The 15,589-nt window shown below is 36.8% G+C and overlaps 1 protein-coding gene across 2 annotated transcripts in view; it reads left to right on the top strand.

The window, feature by feature from the left end:
- The window catches only part of UNC13C (unc-13 homolog C), a 162,720-nt gene that overhangs the window by 47,187 nt on the left and 99,944 nt on the right, over positions 1–15,589 (top strand). For both annotated transcript variants that reach the window (XM_059823621.1, XM_059823620.1), the window contains 2 exons: positions 6,998–7,225; positions 12,672–12,813. In XM_059823621.1, coding sequence (XP_059679604.1) covers positions 6,998–7,225; positions 12,672–12,813 — 370 coding nt within the window. The remainder of the gene's footprint in view (positions 1–6,997; positions 7,226–12,671; positions 12,814–15,589) is intronic.

The following is a 15,589-nucleotide window of genomic DNA, read 5'->3' as shown; positions in this document are numbered from 1 at the left end:
TACTGTTAATTTTGCTTTTGTCCTTGCAACCTGCTGAATGTTGCTGGTGAGTTACAAAATAATGTTTGGTAGCATCCATATATTACTTACTTTCCACTGCCTATGGCAACGCCCAGAACAATTTCTTGCATGATGTAAACCCTTTTTGTTTTATTTAACTCAGAACATAAGAAATGTCAAAACAAAGTTAAAAAAGAATTCCTAATACTTATTGTAGTCATATTAATATACTATAGAATAGACAAGAATATGAAACTGTAAATAGGATCTTGTCCATTCAAAATATCAAACCATGTATGTGTAAGGAAAAAAAAAAATTAATCGGGAAGTCCTTTGGGACTAGAATGAAGGTGAAACAACATTTTTCTTTGCTTTTTCATTGGCCAAATTCATTCCAGCCACCATGTGTTCTCCTCCAAAAATATCTGAGGTGCATTTAAACCACACTTAAATTACAGCACAATTACTATGCAAGATTCTAAACAATAGAAAATCAAGACCTGCAAACTTTCTGGTATTCTGATTTTGGAATGGAAGGGGCTTTTACAATTCTGGAGTTATTCCACATTGCTGTTGACATGCTCCTGAGGGTTTACCTAGCTTCTACATGTGGGAAAAGTACATACATATTCCAGTCAGGACTTCTTTCTTCCCACTGTGTTCTCTATGTGAGGAGCTGTCACAAGGGATGAATTCTCAAGATTCTTATTGTTCAGGAACTAATGACAATTTCCCAGAGCACCTGACCCCATGGAGCATAAATCAATGACAAATTTGTAAATCAAACTGCTTAACTGTGTTTAATTGTGATTCTGCACTATGGCTGAAAAAACTGGACTGTGTTTGACAGCTAAGCTTTTGACATAGTTTCACAAGTGAGAAAAGAAGGTTTGCTTTGAAAATCCGATATTATAGAAGTATATTGTGCAGCATTAATATGATCATTGGTGGTGAGTTTTCAAAAGTGTATAAATTAACAAAGATACTTGTGAGTAGCTTCTTCAATAAGTGCAAATAATTTCTGTTACCTGGACAGTAACAAAAGAAGGTATGCTTTCATAATGTCAGCTCCTGTTCACTCTTATTGACTAGTTGTTCCATTTCATTCTAGGTACGTTTTAAGACTAGATAAAAATAACTGCTTCCACAGCAGCCCATTGATCTCTCTGGTTTAGGTAGTTATTTGACACCCTAGTTCTGCTGGGAGTCACTTGGCTTATATTACCTGGACTTAGAGGCATGAAAATGAGTTAAAAGAATGATGAGCTTGTACTTCTGCTGGCAACAGGCTATGTGCAAGTCACTTGCCTACTAACTACTCATTAAGTTGATGGAGGAAGTAGGAAGTAGAAATAGCTTTCCTAAATTTAATCTCTCCCCTTATGCAGATCTTGTTTAGCACTATTTATGTACAGCAAGAAGAAAACATGGAGGAGGGGCTCTGAATTGATTCTGGTATTCCCAAAATGGAATGTGGGATTCATCTTGTAGGAGGCCCTCAAAACAAATCTGTATGGATCACAGTGGATCTAATTGAAGCTTACTCTCTGCACGTTCTTCAAGGAATTGGGCTATGGCTGGATTTCGAGCTACTTTGCCTAGGACTCTCTGCTGCTGCTCTCTGAAAATGCTGATTGTATTCTGTGGCAAAGAGAGAACTATCAAGTGTTCTATACAGTGTTGTGGGAATTACCCTATCATAATTACATACATAATGGTCTAGAAATAAAGCATAGCTGAAACTTTTTCCATCAGAAGGGGATATTTTCTTTCTGAGGATTTAACAGAATAGCACATCATGTGCCAATGCATTGTTCCAGAAATATTTTTAATTTAAGAAAATCAAGCTTGATTCACTCCATGGGTGAGACACATACAAGACATCCTAATTTAACAGTAGTTTAATGAAGTATTGCAAAGATCAAATGGTTATGAGCATCGTAACCATGCCTTTCTGTTTGGAGGAACCTTTCTGTTGTTCTTAGTTGGGTTCTTCTTGTCTCACCAAACATCTGTGAAAACCCTCCTCTATTCCCAGGTTTCCCAACCTAGTTAATGCATGTCATTCAGTCCCCTTTTGAATTACATTAGAGGGAGATGGGACGTTTTTTTGTATTGGAAGTTTGATATGGCAAGGGCATTTATTTCTGTCTCATGGATCGTCTGTCCTGTAGTGCACTCTACTAAGTACAGCACAACACAGATCAATGGTGCTGGTGCGTTCTGAAGAGATACCTCACATCCAATCCTCCCTGATTTTAAGAATATTGAGATCTGACCTTTAGGATTTTGATTCATTTTTTATCAGAGAAAGCGGTAGTTAAATCTTTGTGTTCTCATTCCTGCAGAAGTTTGCAGAGTGAAAAATTAAAACTTCCTGAGATGCCTGTGGAAGCTAGCATATATAAAGTATAACATTTTAATCTATTTCTGCTATTTGAGAGACTGACAGTTCAAACAGGTATTGTTACTAAAGCTATTTCTGCTCAGTCATAAAAGCATTGTGAGAAAAGCAAGATCCAAGATCAAGTCCCTGGTAGTATCAGGGTTACGAGTTTCTTGCAATCCTCATCTAGTCCATGATTTCTCATAATAGAGAATGGTTAGAGAGATTGTTCTTTCTGAGGCTTCTTAAAAGTGATGAAATCTCTTGTCACTGTACACACTGGAAAACAACATTCAAGCCAGCTAGGCTCCAGAAATACCTTTGTATTTCTGTTTGCATAACCTCCAAGTTGGTTGCAGTTCACTCCCTTCTGAGCAACAGTACAGGAACTGATTCCAAGTGTTTATGTTGCCATTCCTCCATGGAGGGCCTGAGATGTTATTACAACTCAAAATTAGTAATCCTCTCCCTGTGTGGTGAAACACCTTCACATGATATTTACATGCTGACCATGCTCCTTCCTGTTCCACCCTTCCCACTGTCAAGGAAATAAGCTGCTGCTAACTTTCTAAAAGCTGGGCTGCTTTTCAGGGTGCCACAATCATGCAGGTGGCATGAGAGATGTGTCCATCCCTTTAATAATTGAATCTTGGCTAAAACTGAAAAGCTGCAAAAGATGTACAGAGTAAAAGTATCCTTTTTATCTTCTTTTTCACTTCTCTGAAGAAAAATTTATCCCAGAAGTTCCCTAGCCCATGTCACCAGCCCAAAAAAACAACAAATGCTTCAGAGCACCATATTGCCTTTGAAGAATTTTTACAAATATATAAATGATAAGGTTGATATGATAAGGGCTGCAAAAAAAAAAAAAAAATAGGATTGGCAGTCTTCTGTGGTATAAACAGTTTGGAAACACTGAACAACTGAGTCTTGAAAGAGTAAACCCCTAGGGGCAAACTGCAGGTAAAAAAATATTAAACACACCTAAGGGATCCCAATCTTCCCATTAGTATGCAAATGTTTTTGAGCATCCTATTTTTTTGTAACACACTAATTGTTCAGTGAGTTTGAATATTATACTACTTTGAAAATGACGTTCACGTACTTTGCTGGATTTATGCTAAAAAACTTTGATGTTCCATTGAAAAAATGAATTGACCGTTGCAGTTGGTTAAATCTCTATTTCTAAGAAAGCTGATGCTAACAGTATCATAAAATGAAATTAATGTGGTTTACTGTTACCACAGTCATTCTTTTGGCCTGGACAGGCTGGATCGATGGGCTGAGGCCAATTGTATGAGGCTCAACAAGGCCAAGTGCTGGGTCCTGCACTTGGGTCTCAACAACCCCATGCAACGCTACAGGCTTGGGGAAGAGTGGCTGGAAAGCTGCCCCGTGGAAAAGGACCTGGGGGTGCTGGTTGACAGCCGGCTGAATATGAGCCAGCAGTGTGCCCAGGTGGCCAAGGCGGCCAACGGCATCCTGGCCTGTATCAGAAATGGTGTGGCCAGCAGGGCTAGGGAGGTGATCGTGCCCCTGTACTCAGTGCTGGTGAGGCCACATCTCGAATGCTGTGTTGAGTTTTGGGCCCCTCACTACAAGAAGGACATTGAGGTGCTGGAGCGTGTCCAGAGAAGGGCGACGAAGCTGGTGAGGGGTCTGGAGCACAGGTCTGATGAGGAGTGGCTGAGGGAGCTGGGGTTGTTCAGTCTGGAGAAGAGGAGGCTGAGGGGAGACCTTATTGCTCTCTACAATTACCTGAAAGGGGGTTGCAGAGAGGTGGGTGTTGGTCTCTTCTCCCAAGTGACAGGACAAGAGGAAATGGCCTCAAGTTGTGCCAGGGGAGGTTTAGGCTGGATATTAGGAAAAATTTCTTTACTGAGAGAGTGGTGAAACTGGAACAGGCTGCCCAGGGAGGTGGTGGAGTCACCCTCCCTGGAGGTATTCAAGGAACGTGTGGACGTGGCATTGTGGGGCATGGTTTAGTGGGCATGGTGGTGTTAATTGATGGTTGGACTTGATGATCTTACAGGTCTTTTACAACCTTAGTGATTCTGTGATAATCACTAGGAAATATGGTCTCCAAGCTTCTGTGATTTTTTTTTTTTTCTTAAATATGTAATGATTGCTAATGCAGACTGTAGAAATGGATTAATGTCTCAAGTTCTTTAAGGTCAATATCTAAGCTTGTTTCAAATTAGGTTTAAAAAAAATCAGTAGTACATTCATTAGGCCTCTCATCTTCAACAAGATACCGCTTACTAGTAGTAGGTGCAATATTAAATCACAATTTATTTCAATCATGTTGAGTTTGAATCAGTCCCTAGGGTAAAAGGGGCTTGTGAACTTCCTGTGCAATATAAGTTACAATATTGTCTTAATTAGTCTGATCAATACTGCATGAAAAGAGCTGTTGATAGACTGTCAGTAATAGAGGACATAAAAATAGCTGCAATAAATAATTTAGTATAAATAGAAGGCTATGCTGATTTTTCAGTAAAACTTAAAGTTGTATTTTAACGTAATTTTATCTGTACTGTCTCAAAAATCATCAAGATTTACAACAGGAATATGTTATTGCCATTCAGATTGTGTCCATGGTTTGTCATTTGGTTATGATGTTGTATATGTACTTTTTAAGGAAGAGCCGAAAATAAGAGAAAATGAAAAATGTTGCTTTTCTGCATCTTGCAAGAACCACCTGTCACGCTTTCCAGGCAACTCAGCAATCATCTCTTTTGTGATAAAATCACTAGAGAATTCTTTAACTGGTATTTGGTTTCATGGTAGCATTTAATTATTTTTCTACTAATTCTTAATTTTTCAGTGTGGAAAATCCTTAATCACTGGAACTTTGGTATTCTGCATTCAAAAAAATTAGGTACTCAGACCAAGATATTTTCAGGATTTCTCAAAATTTAGTAGCCGTGGAAAACACCTTGAAGAAGCCATATAATTCAGCCTTTTGACAATCTGGAATCACTGGTATCTGGTATTTCATCCCACACTTTTCCAATCTTGCAACATTATGCCTTCCTACTTTACTATATATCTCTCTCTCTCTTTTATCCTCCAGTGTGCTAAGAAACCTTCAGACACAATGAAAAAAGTGACAAAAATAAAGCATAAAATATTTGTTCTGTAAGACTTCACTGAGATCTTATGCTGAAAGATGACCCTTTCCAGCTCTATAGATGTGTTGATAATTCTTCTTTAGCCATTACAAGTTGAGAGTGCCTGAAGAAAAACTGCTGTCAAAAGAATATAATGGTGTTTGATGGTATTGTAAAGAAGGAACTATGTTCCTCTTCAGTCCTGAAATATCTGAATTCTAATTGCATAGCAAGTTGTTCAACATAATTTTGCCTTAATTTTACTATCTATTTAAAGGCAACAATAGTACTTTCATCCTCCCAGGAGTTGAGCATGACTAATTGGATGATGTTTTCACAACCTTTTGGAAGGGTAAAGTTCTTACTACTGCTAGTGAAAACAATGATGATGATTGTCACACTCAGTGCCATGAGCCCTCGAGTAGTGTTTAACAACATGAGCTAAAATTCAGCAATACCTATAGCAAGTGGTAATGTGTCACTGATTATAAAATTTATAGTGTTCTTCTATATTTCTTTATATGTCAGTCTCATCAAGAGTTGAAAGAACCTGTTTAGCATGGCAGGAATTTCAATTTTTCTTCCAACATTTGTAATGCCATTCTGACCACACAACTCTGATGTTTCTTTTCTCACACCCAACTGCAGGATGGACATTTTATTTTTTCAAGAGTACACTTAGGTTATCCCAATACAATATGTATTGTAGAGACATCAATCAGAAACACTTTCCTCTGGCAGACAAAGGACACTTTATAAGGAGAACTTCACTTGGCTTTTAAAGGGCCTCTGAGATCAGTTATGATTCTTAGAGGGAGACATTTCTCTACAGCTTTCCAGGGAAGAACTGTGAATGAAACCTGTAACAGCATGGTCTCTCTTTTTTTTTTTTTTTGAAACAGTAAAAGCTGTAGTAGTTTTGATGTCCTAGACAAATCAGCAAATTACCTGAGTATTTTCTTTGTTTTCCAGATTTCTTTTATAGGATAGACCTGACGTACCACCACAGGTTAATACAGTCTGGAAGTTATTCTCACACAGATAATATCCTTTGATCTCTTCTACCATCCTCATATACTTACTGAAATTATCAATAATGACTGTTTTTACTGGAGAGAGGAACCTGTCTGTTCCATACCTGTGATATATTATTTTCTTGGGTGATTACTCAAGAAGAGTTTTCCAAAAAGGCCCTGAAGTTTAATACCACAAAAGCACAGGTGTGGTGTGTAATGCTTGAGTACTAATGCTACAATTTAGTGTCTACTGCTCAGCTTTCTTCCTCTTTTTTCTTTTTCCCTTTTGCCCCGCCCTTCCCCCCCCCTTTATACTTTTAGGTATCACAAAGAATAAATATAAGAGGCTTGTTATTATATAGATGAAACACATATCTCATTTGAGTACTGCAGTACCAAGAATTGGTGGGAGACTCTAGAGGAGAAAAAGAACTAAGATAACAACTTTTTAATGGAAGTATTGACCTTTTCTCTCATTTAAGGAGCTGCTGAGAAAAGTTCCAAACATGGCGCAGAAGATAAAACGCTGAATATTATTAGTGCTATGAAGGAAAGAATGAAGATCAGAGAAAAAAATAGACCAGAGGTGTTTGAAGTGATCCAGGAAATGTTTAATATTTCCAAAGAAGATTTTGTACAATATACAAAAGCAGCAAAACAAAGTGTTTTGGATGGAACATCCAAATGGTCGGCAAAAATAAGCATCACAGGTAAATTTTCTTCTGAACTGTTTGCTTTAAGAGCTCTTTTCTTCTTAGTCCCCTGGTTCAGGAGTAAGATTTATTGTAATTAGAGTTGAAACTTGCATAATTGGTGCATCTATAAATAAATGGTTGAATTTATAGCATGCTAACTGGAAGAGTTTTAAGTTACAGCTGTTGGCAAAACACTTTATATTTCACTGCTCTCGGAAGGAAAATCAGTAAATGGTCTTGTTGTGTTACCTCTACTTCCTACTAATATCTTCTGTGCTAGTGCTGAACTTTTCACCACTAATTGCAAGAGTTAAAGTTCACAATTGCATTTATGGGTTTTAATGACTGTAATGCTAAGAACACGGCAGCTTGCAATTTCAGACCCTGTTGGTTTGAAACTCGCCATCCATTCTTGTTGCTTGACTAAGGGTGTGTTCCAGTTTAGTGACGCTGAGCCAGGGAAACCTGCGCACCCAGAACATACTCAAGATTGTTTCCAACTGCATTAGGCTGTTTGCTCATAAAGATATGTAGGTCCTCTGACTTTGACATTTCAGTTTTTTAATTAAAACCTCAGCACAGAAAATCTAAATAAAAGCTCAGCTGGCTACACAGGTCAACCTGACTTTATGTGATATTGGATTAGAGACAAATAGAGATTAAACTAAAAGACCAAAGAATTGAAAGGCAGTGATGTGAAACATTAAAGGACTCTGGTTAGATTTCACATTTAAATTAGCCTCAATTTCATTTTAATGTAATGAAAAATAAAAAGCTCTCTTCTGATATTAAAAGTAAATTAAAAGTTTTCTTTTTCTCCAGCATTTGCATTATTCCTGTTGGAGGGGGTGGGGGGGCGAGGTGTAAGGGAATAAACTTTGGGAACTTATTTTTAGCTTTTTCTAGTCAGTTTTGATAAAAATGAGTGAAACAAAAACTATATCTTTAAAATAAACAATAGTGTATACTTAAGTAATACACACATTTTTCTCACTGCTTAACAGCAACGTGCATAAAAGTTCTTGGTACCTGATGTTTCACATCTGTACATATGGTAATTTTCCTAATGTATTTTATAAGATATTTTCCATATATCCTCTGTAAGATCAAACACATGCACACTGTTAAAAAAATACAGGATTATCCTTTACTACTCACTTCTTTATGAAACAAGTGACTAGTATACCCTGAGCAGATAGATGGCATTATTTTAGCAAGTTACTCAGTAAATATGCAAATGTTTTCAGACTCTCTATCGGTTGGGTATACATCACTTTACTAGTGTTGGTACAAAACTCACTTACATTGCTGAATGGCTTGATTCTTCTCTTTTAGAAGTAAAACTCATACTGACTTGAGTTCTGCATAATCATGACCTAATAAATTAATAATAGAATAATTTAGGAAGTGATGTTGGAAGGGATTTCTACAGAATATTCAAACCTTCTGCTAAAAGCAGGGCTAACTTCAAAGTTAGATTAGCTTGCTCAGGGCTTTGTCCGGGCTAGATTTGAAAGTCTCCAAGGATGGAGATTCCAAATTCTCTCTGGGAAACCTGTCCTGCTTACTGGACAAGCTGTTTCACTTACTAACCATTCACACTGTAAAACTGTTTTGCTTAAATCCAGCTGGGATTTTTCTTGCTGTAGCTTGCAGCTGTTACATCTTATTATTTCACTGTGTACCTTTGAGAAGAGTCTGGCTTCATAGAATCATAGAAGGGTTTTGGTTGGAAGGGACCTTTAAAGGTCATCTAGTCCAACCCCCCTGCAAGGAGCAGGGACATCCTCAACTATACGGGCTCATCTGGGAGCTCATTGTCTCTGTGACGTGCTCTTTAGGTAGTTGAGGACTGCAGCTTGGTCTTGGTTCAAAGTGCAGAAACAATATTTCATCTGGGTGTGGCCTCACAGCTGTCAGAGGCAAGTAAACACTTCCTTCAGTTTGCTGACTATACCCTGAAGAGAGAATGCAAGAGTCTCTCTTCATGAGAGAATTTCCCAGACCAAGTGAAGAAACTTAGAGACAAACCTAAGCTAATTGTTGGATCTTAGAGGAAGATGGAAAGAGAATACAAACTTCCTGAGGAGCAAAATATTAATAGGGAATAGTAGTAGTCTTTCCCTGTTGGTGTTTGAGATGTGTACTTCCATATAAATAGCTTAGTGTATGTTGGGTCCCAAGTTATAGAAGACTGTTAATTCCTTCCTTGACTGGCATCATGTTCTACCCATCATTTAAAAAATAAAAATCGGAGTTTTGCTCTGCATTTACCCTTTACCCCAAACTTCCTAAGCTACGTTGCAAGGCATTTACTGCAGTCAAACTTGATGGGTACTGTGAAGTCTTTCTTCATAGGGTAGATTTAGGTTAGATACTAGGAAGAAATTCTTCACCATGAGGGTGGTGAGGCACTGGAACAGGTTGCCCAGAGAAGTTGTGGATGCCCCAACCCTGGAAGCGTTCAAGGCCAGGTTGGACGGGGCTTTGAGCGACCTGGTCTAGTGGAAGGTGTCCGTGCCCATGGCAGGGGGGTTGGAACTAGATGATCTTTAAGGTCCCTTCCAACCCAAACCATTCTATGATTCTTTACAGTCCTCACAATACTTAGTAATGAGGTGGGGAGTGGCCATGAAAATCCTCTGCACTGCACAGAGGTTTGCTGATTATCTCATGGCAAAGTGTTAAAAGAGTTGTCGAACTTGAAGATGAGTAACATTTTTCTCTTACAAAAAGACAAGTGTTTCAAACTTGCTGACTTTTTCTGTAATGACAAGTGGCTGTCAGTAGTATGCTACCTAGCAGATATTTTTGAAAAAATAAACACATTTAAACTGTCATTTCAAGGTAAAGGTGACATTTTAACAATGAGTGAGAAAACAACGGCTTTTTGAAAGAAACTCATGCTATGGCGAGAGCATTATGAAAATGTATGTTTGGAAATGTTTCCATCATTATGTGATTTTGCTGCCAAAACCAATGTGTGTCACCTACAAAAACTCTAATCTCTATGCTTAAAAAACTTGGAAATGGAAGTTTCTACCTTGTTTGAAAATCTTCCAAATGAGGAATTCCAGTGGGTTTTGAACCCATTTGTTAAAAATATAAAAATGCAACACTTTCCAATTAGTTTGCAAGAATAACTGGTTGACATCAGGCAAGACGGAAATTTACCAGCTGAATTTCAACAAAAACCCTAGTGTAATTAGTAGGTGGGATTGAAAAATTAGTGTAGTGATTTAGTAAGTGTAGCCAATGATGTACTACTTCCATTTGGATCTATGCATCTTTCTGAGGTATCTTTTTCAGCTAGGGCAGCCACTAAAACTGAGTATAAAAATACACTGCAGTTAGACAAGATATTCAAATCACTGTATCACAGAGTATTAAAACAATCTTTTCAAAAATAATGATGCATATTCAATTTCATGCTCTTGCTAAAAACATTATTAGTAGTAATATCTTTTTTGTTGAGAGCCAAAAGGTTTTTTGCGACATTAATAAATTTTTTAAAAGTATTTAAAAATATTATTTCATCTTCATTTCATTTTTTTTAATTTCTGGGTTTATGTATGTTTTATAATGTACATAATGTTTTAGTACAGTGGTACATGTATATAATATGTAAATAAATAAATGTATTTGGGTTGCCTGCTAAAAAAATTTTACTATAGTACTTTAAGATTCCATGGCAATCTTTTTTTTATATATCAGGGAAGGGTCATTGAGAGATGGAATTGCCATTTCCATTGCTGAAATGTAAAGCTGGTATTCAGGAGGGGAAGGAGAAAAGCATTTGTCAAGTGGACCATGAATTAATTATTCTGTGAGAGTTGGTAGGTGTGTTTTTAGCTACGCGTGGCTCTGTAGTCCAAACTAAAGCCCAGTCACATTTGGGGCAGTATGTATGCTGTACATGGAGCTGAAGAACAGCAGATATGTGCCAGAAGAAATCTAGGGAAAATCTGAGATTGTGAGTCAGATGGATTAGGAAAAAGGGAGGCCATTCTGAAGATTGTAGGACAGTGCATGAAACTCAAAAGATTAGTTGTTGAATTTTGGGACTGTCACCAAGCACTGAGGGCATGGAGACGTATGTCAGTGAAAATATTTAATTCATATTCTTACTTTTAATTCTACCTCTAAAGGATTCTCAAGGTTGCCTTGTATTCAGGCCAGTATAATAGTTAACAATTCTGGAAGACATTTTCTAAGCTGACACTTAATTCTCTTGCATAAATAGGAGAGGGATACTTACCTGCCTTCTAAAAATTTCCCTTTGGATTTACAGTGAATGGGGAAGACAAAATATGTTCTAGTTCATTTCTAAGAGTTAGTCTTTTCAGGAATGAAAACAAACAAACAAACAAACAAAAAAACCCACACAACCAAAAAAAACAAGTAATAGAAACTTACTTTTTTTCACTGAAGTCAGCAGATATGACTGAACCCGCATCAGGAGCTGGTCTGCTGAGTAAGAAGGTACCATTTTTATGTGATCATTTTTCCAAGCACACTGAAGGAGCTTCATTATCCAAAATGATTGACATTAGAGAATGTTAACTACATGCTACCACTGAGATGGTTTAAATAGTATGTGCAAAATAATAAAACTAAGCTCTGCTGATGCTAGGAGCCATGGCAAGTGTTTTAGCTGCAGCTCTCTGGGTTTGGTAGGCTGCTATTTCACAGTTCTGCTTTCTCCTGAGATTTCCAGTTTTATGAATTATGATGGAAAATCAAATTGTGTGTTTTTATATTCGCCACAAAATGCATATACATTAATAATACGCCCACATTAACAGTCAGAAAGGCTGACAAATATATAAACAGTTAATGATAATGGATCTGAACTGCCATCCTGTCTGTGATAGAATAGGAAGTATTCTGAAAATCCTTGTGGTTCATCTCTCACATGAGGAAAACAAATGACAAAGTCATAACCACGCCGGTCATGCTTGGTTTCATAATCCACAGTGCAGATTTTTGAAAATTGGAGGTTTTATTTTGGAAGTTTTAGTTTGGATCTTTGGAAAAAATTTTGGAAATCATTATTTATTTTTTTATTTTTGGGGGGGAAATGGCAATTTTAGGGAATTATTAGACTCAAGCCAAGTTATACAACAACATTATATTACTTGCCATGCTGATTAAACCAAAGTTTGAGAAGAGTATTTGAGTTATGCATGGCAAGAAAAGTATTTGTTTTGTGCTCTGTAGTGAATCTTTAAATTTATTACTCAGTTAAACCATATTTATAAATTTTATAGAGTCCCAAAGGGTAATTAGACAAGCCTTGTCTATCTCCAGAGTAACAGATGCTGGGAAAATTCATCCAGGAAGCTTTGTTTCAGAAGCCCTCAGTTGATGGCTTTGTTTCCTGTTGCTGTTGTCACTTTCATTTATTTCTTGGCAATGAAGGCTATGAGGGCTAAAGCACATTTCTCTCCTTTTATTGCAGTTCTTTGTGCTCAGGGCTTACAAGCTAAGGACAAAACTGGCTCAAGTGACCCATATGTTACTGTGCAAGTTGGCAAAACCAAGCGGAGAACAAAGACTATTTTTGGAAACTTGAATCCAGTATGGGATGAAAAATTCTATTTGTAAGTATAAAAAATACTGTTGTTTCTTGCTTTTTTTAATTTACATTTAGGTAATATAATGCTACCAAGTGAAATAATTACCTAATTTGAAAATATTTGTTGTCCACACTATGCATATTTGTAGCATTAATAAATTAGCAAGTTCTCAATGGAGAGAGCATAGAAGTTTATTGTGACTTTATAGTAGTCATACAGCTCATAATTATGTGTTTTGGGGATCTATTGGTGGTGTCTATTTATTCTAATTTTTTAGGGAACTTAAGTGACAATTTTCAGACTTTGATCTTACATACCAAATGTTGGCATTATAAATGCCTTCCTACGGCTCGGATACTGACTATGCAAGTTAAATGCATTTTTCTTCAACATTACCATTCTCCTAGGTGAAGGTGGGGAATTTGATACTAACTGGTATGCTTCAAGCTCTGGACTGGGCTGTATGTAATGTCTGTCCTTTCCAAGACTGAGTGTTGTCCAGAAGTCTGATGTGGAGAGTATGGTACAATCCTCCTGTTCCTCCTGCCTCCTTTCTTTGGCCACAGCCTCTGAACTGAATATGGTATATTTGTTGTCAGCATATGACAGAAGTTCAACCCTGACTGCAAAGTAGATGTTTCAGTCTGTAATATGTTGACTAAGGTTTGAATATGATTTCATGCCAGTTCTAGTTCTGGCAGTGTTCCTAGAACTTCTTTCAGAAAGACACATTATAGTACAGGAAATTCCAATTCACAGGTACTATACTGTTCCTTTCCTGAAAATATTGCCTTAGCATACAACACGTTCCTGGCTGAGAATGTGACCAATCTGATAATAGTATCAATTTGCTCAGTGTTATTCCTCTACATGTAGCAAAAGTATTTCAGCATTTATTCTTTTCTCAGCTTGAGTATGATGTGCCACAGTGTATGATGTGCACTTAACTACTATTGTTAAAGTCAATTAAGGATTCTGAAAGGCTAATATAAAGCCTAGATTATCTTTGGAAAATTTTAAGTGAGAGAGAACTGTTTGTTTATTTAGGCAGATTTTTTAAATTGTTCAGAAAAGTTCTAGTCGACCCTGAAAGCACCTACCATAGTATTATCATGTGAAGTTAGCAGGTATTTCATGGAAGCTGTGTGAAAACACTAGTATAGTTTGTTAAATACCACAGTTCTATTTGCATTTTTACTGAGAATATATGCAAATTATTGACACATTATACTAGTCTAACATTTTGGTACTGCATTATAGAAGCCTAATATGTTTATGCCTAATAGTGCTCTTCAAAACTGGATGTTAATTTGATACAACTTGATGAAACCCTGTATCAGTGATGATAAAAATGATGTGCCATTTTTATAAGCGACACTGAATTTACGAAGCAGCAGCAGAACAGCTCGGCATCCTGCAGCCTGCCTAGTAAAGATTCAGAATCTCTAGTCAGTCACCATATGCAACAGGCAATTTCAAAATAACCACTCACCACAACGTAAAATTATTATCTTGAAGCTATAACTTTGTTTAGTTTCTTCTTACATTCCTTTCTTCTTACATTCCTTTCCTCCTATAAGGAAGACATCAGTTGTCATTATTCCTATTTACATAAACCATGGAAACAATTTCTGTTAGGGTTCAGGCATCTGAAATAGAGCTCTGTATTTTTCAAGGAGGTGCAGTGTCATAACACAAGAGATTACTTTCTTATCATGTACCACAACAGCTCTTTTCTCTTCCCTGTTTTTTGACTAAAATCTGCTACCTTACTGTTGAGGAGGTTATCATTTCACTAGTGGGTTTGAAAGAGGTATGACCCAAGGTGCCGCTTCTATTTGTCTGGAAAAGGTACTAGGTAATCCAACTATATTAAAGAATGTATGCCCATTCCTTTCACAGATTCAAAGGCCAATACTAGAAAGGAATAGTTAATTCAGTGAAAACACACATTCAGAAACTTTTTACAGGCTTCCCCTATACAGATCATGTTTTATTTTTGAGTTATTTGTGTTAGTTCAGTAGCAGTTGAAGTGTCATACCTCATTGAATGACTGTGAGTAATCAAAGGTAAGAGATTAATTACTTTCTTGCATTTAATTGTATGAGTTGCATAGTGTCAAAAGTTGGATGAGCAATTCAGCAAACTTGGCATGAAGTTTGAATGTATTTTCTCAAAGATGTGAGCAGGGCTATCATAAAATCCCTGGAAACTTGAAAATACTATCTATTTTTTTCACCCAGCACTAAGTATTACTATCATCTGCTGCTTTAGCAGTAACATTAATAAAAAAACCCCAAACCCTACTATAGCATAAATCTCCTGAGTAACTGCTTTGAACAGAATACATTTTCAATCATTTTTATAGCATTTGTACTTTCTAAAATAAAGTTATCTCCCTGACTTATTTAATGCATTGGATTTCAATTGAAAGTATATGAGAATTTCTAAAGTGTATTAAATAAACTATAAATGTCTAAGCACAAAATTAAATCTGAAGCAGATCAATATAACTGTTTCATTGACTCAGGAAGTTTCATTTAAATTGAGCTCTACTAGTGACACTTGATAGTCCTATTTAAAATCAAATACTGATTATCATTATTACTCCTAAATGATAAATTGCAGAAATAAAATATATCTCAAAATCTTACAATCATATATTTACTCATAATGCCAAAACATTTATTTAAATCTCCCCATCTGTTCCAAAACAAGGACTTGGAAAAAACATTGACTCCCCACTGTGCATTTGCTCTGTCATAGCAGATAGAATGAGGGCAGTGTTCTAGTTCACAG

This window comes from Gavia stellata, chromosome 13 (genome assembly GCF_030936135.1).
Source record: "Gavia stellata isolate bGavSte3 chromosome 13, bGavSte3.hap2, whole genome shotgun sequence".
NCBI classification, from domain to species: domain Eukaryota; kingdom Metazoa; phylum Chordata; class Aves; order Gaviiformes; family Gaviidae; genus Gavia; species Gavia stellata.
This window is presented reverse-complemented; position numbering and strand designations above follow the sequence as displayed.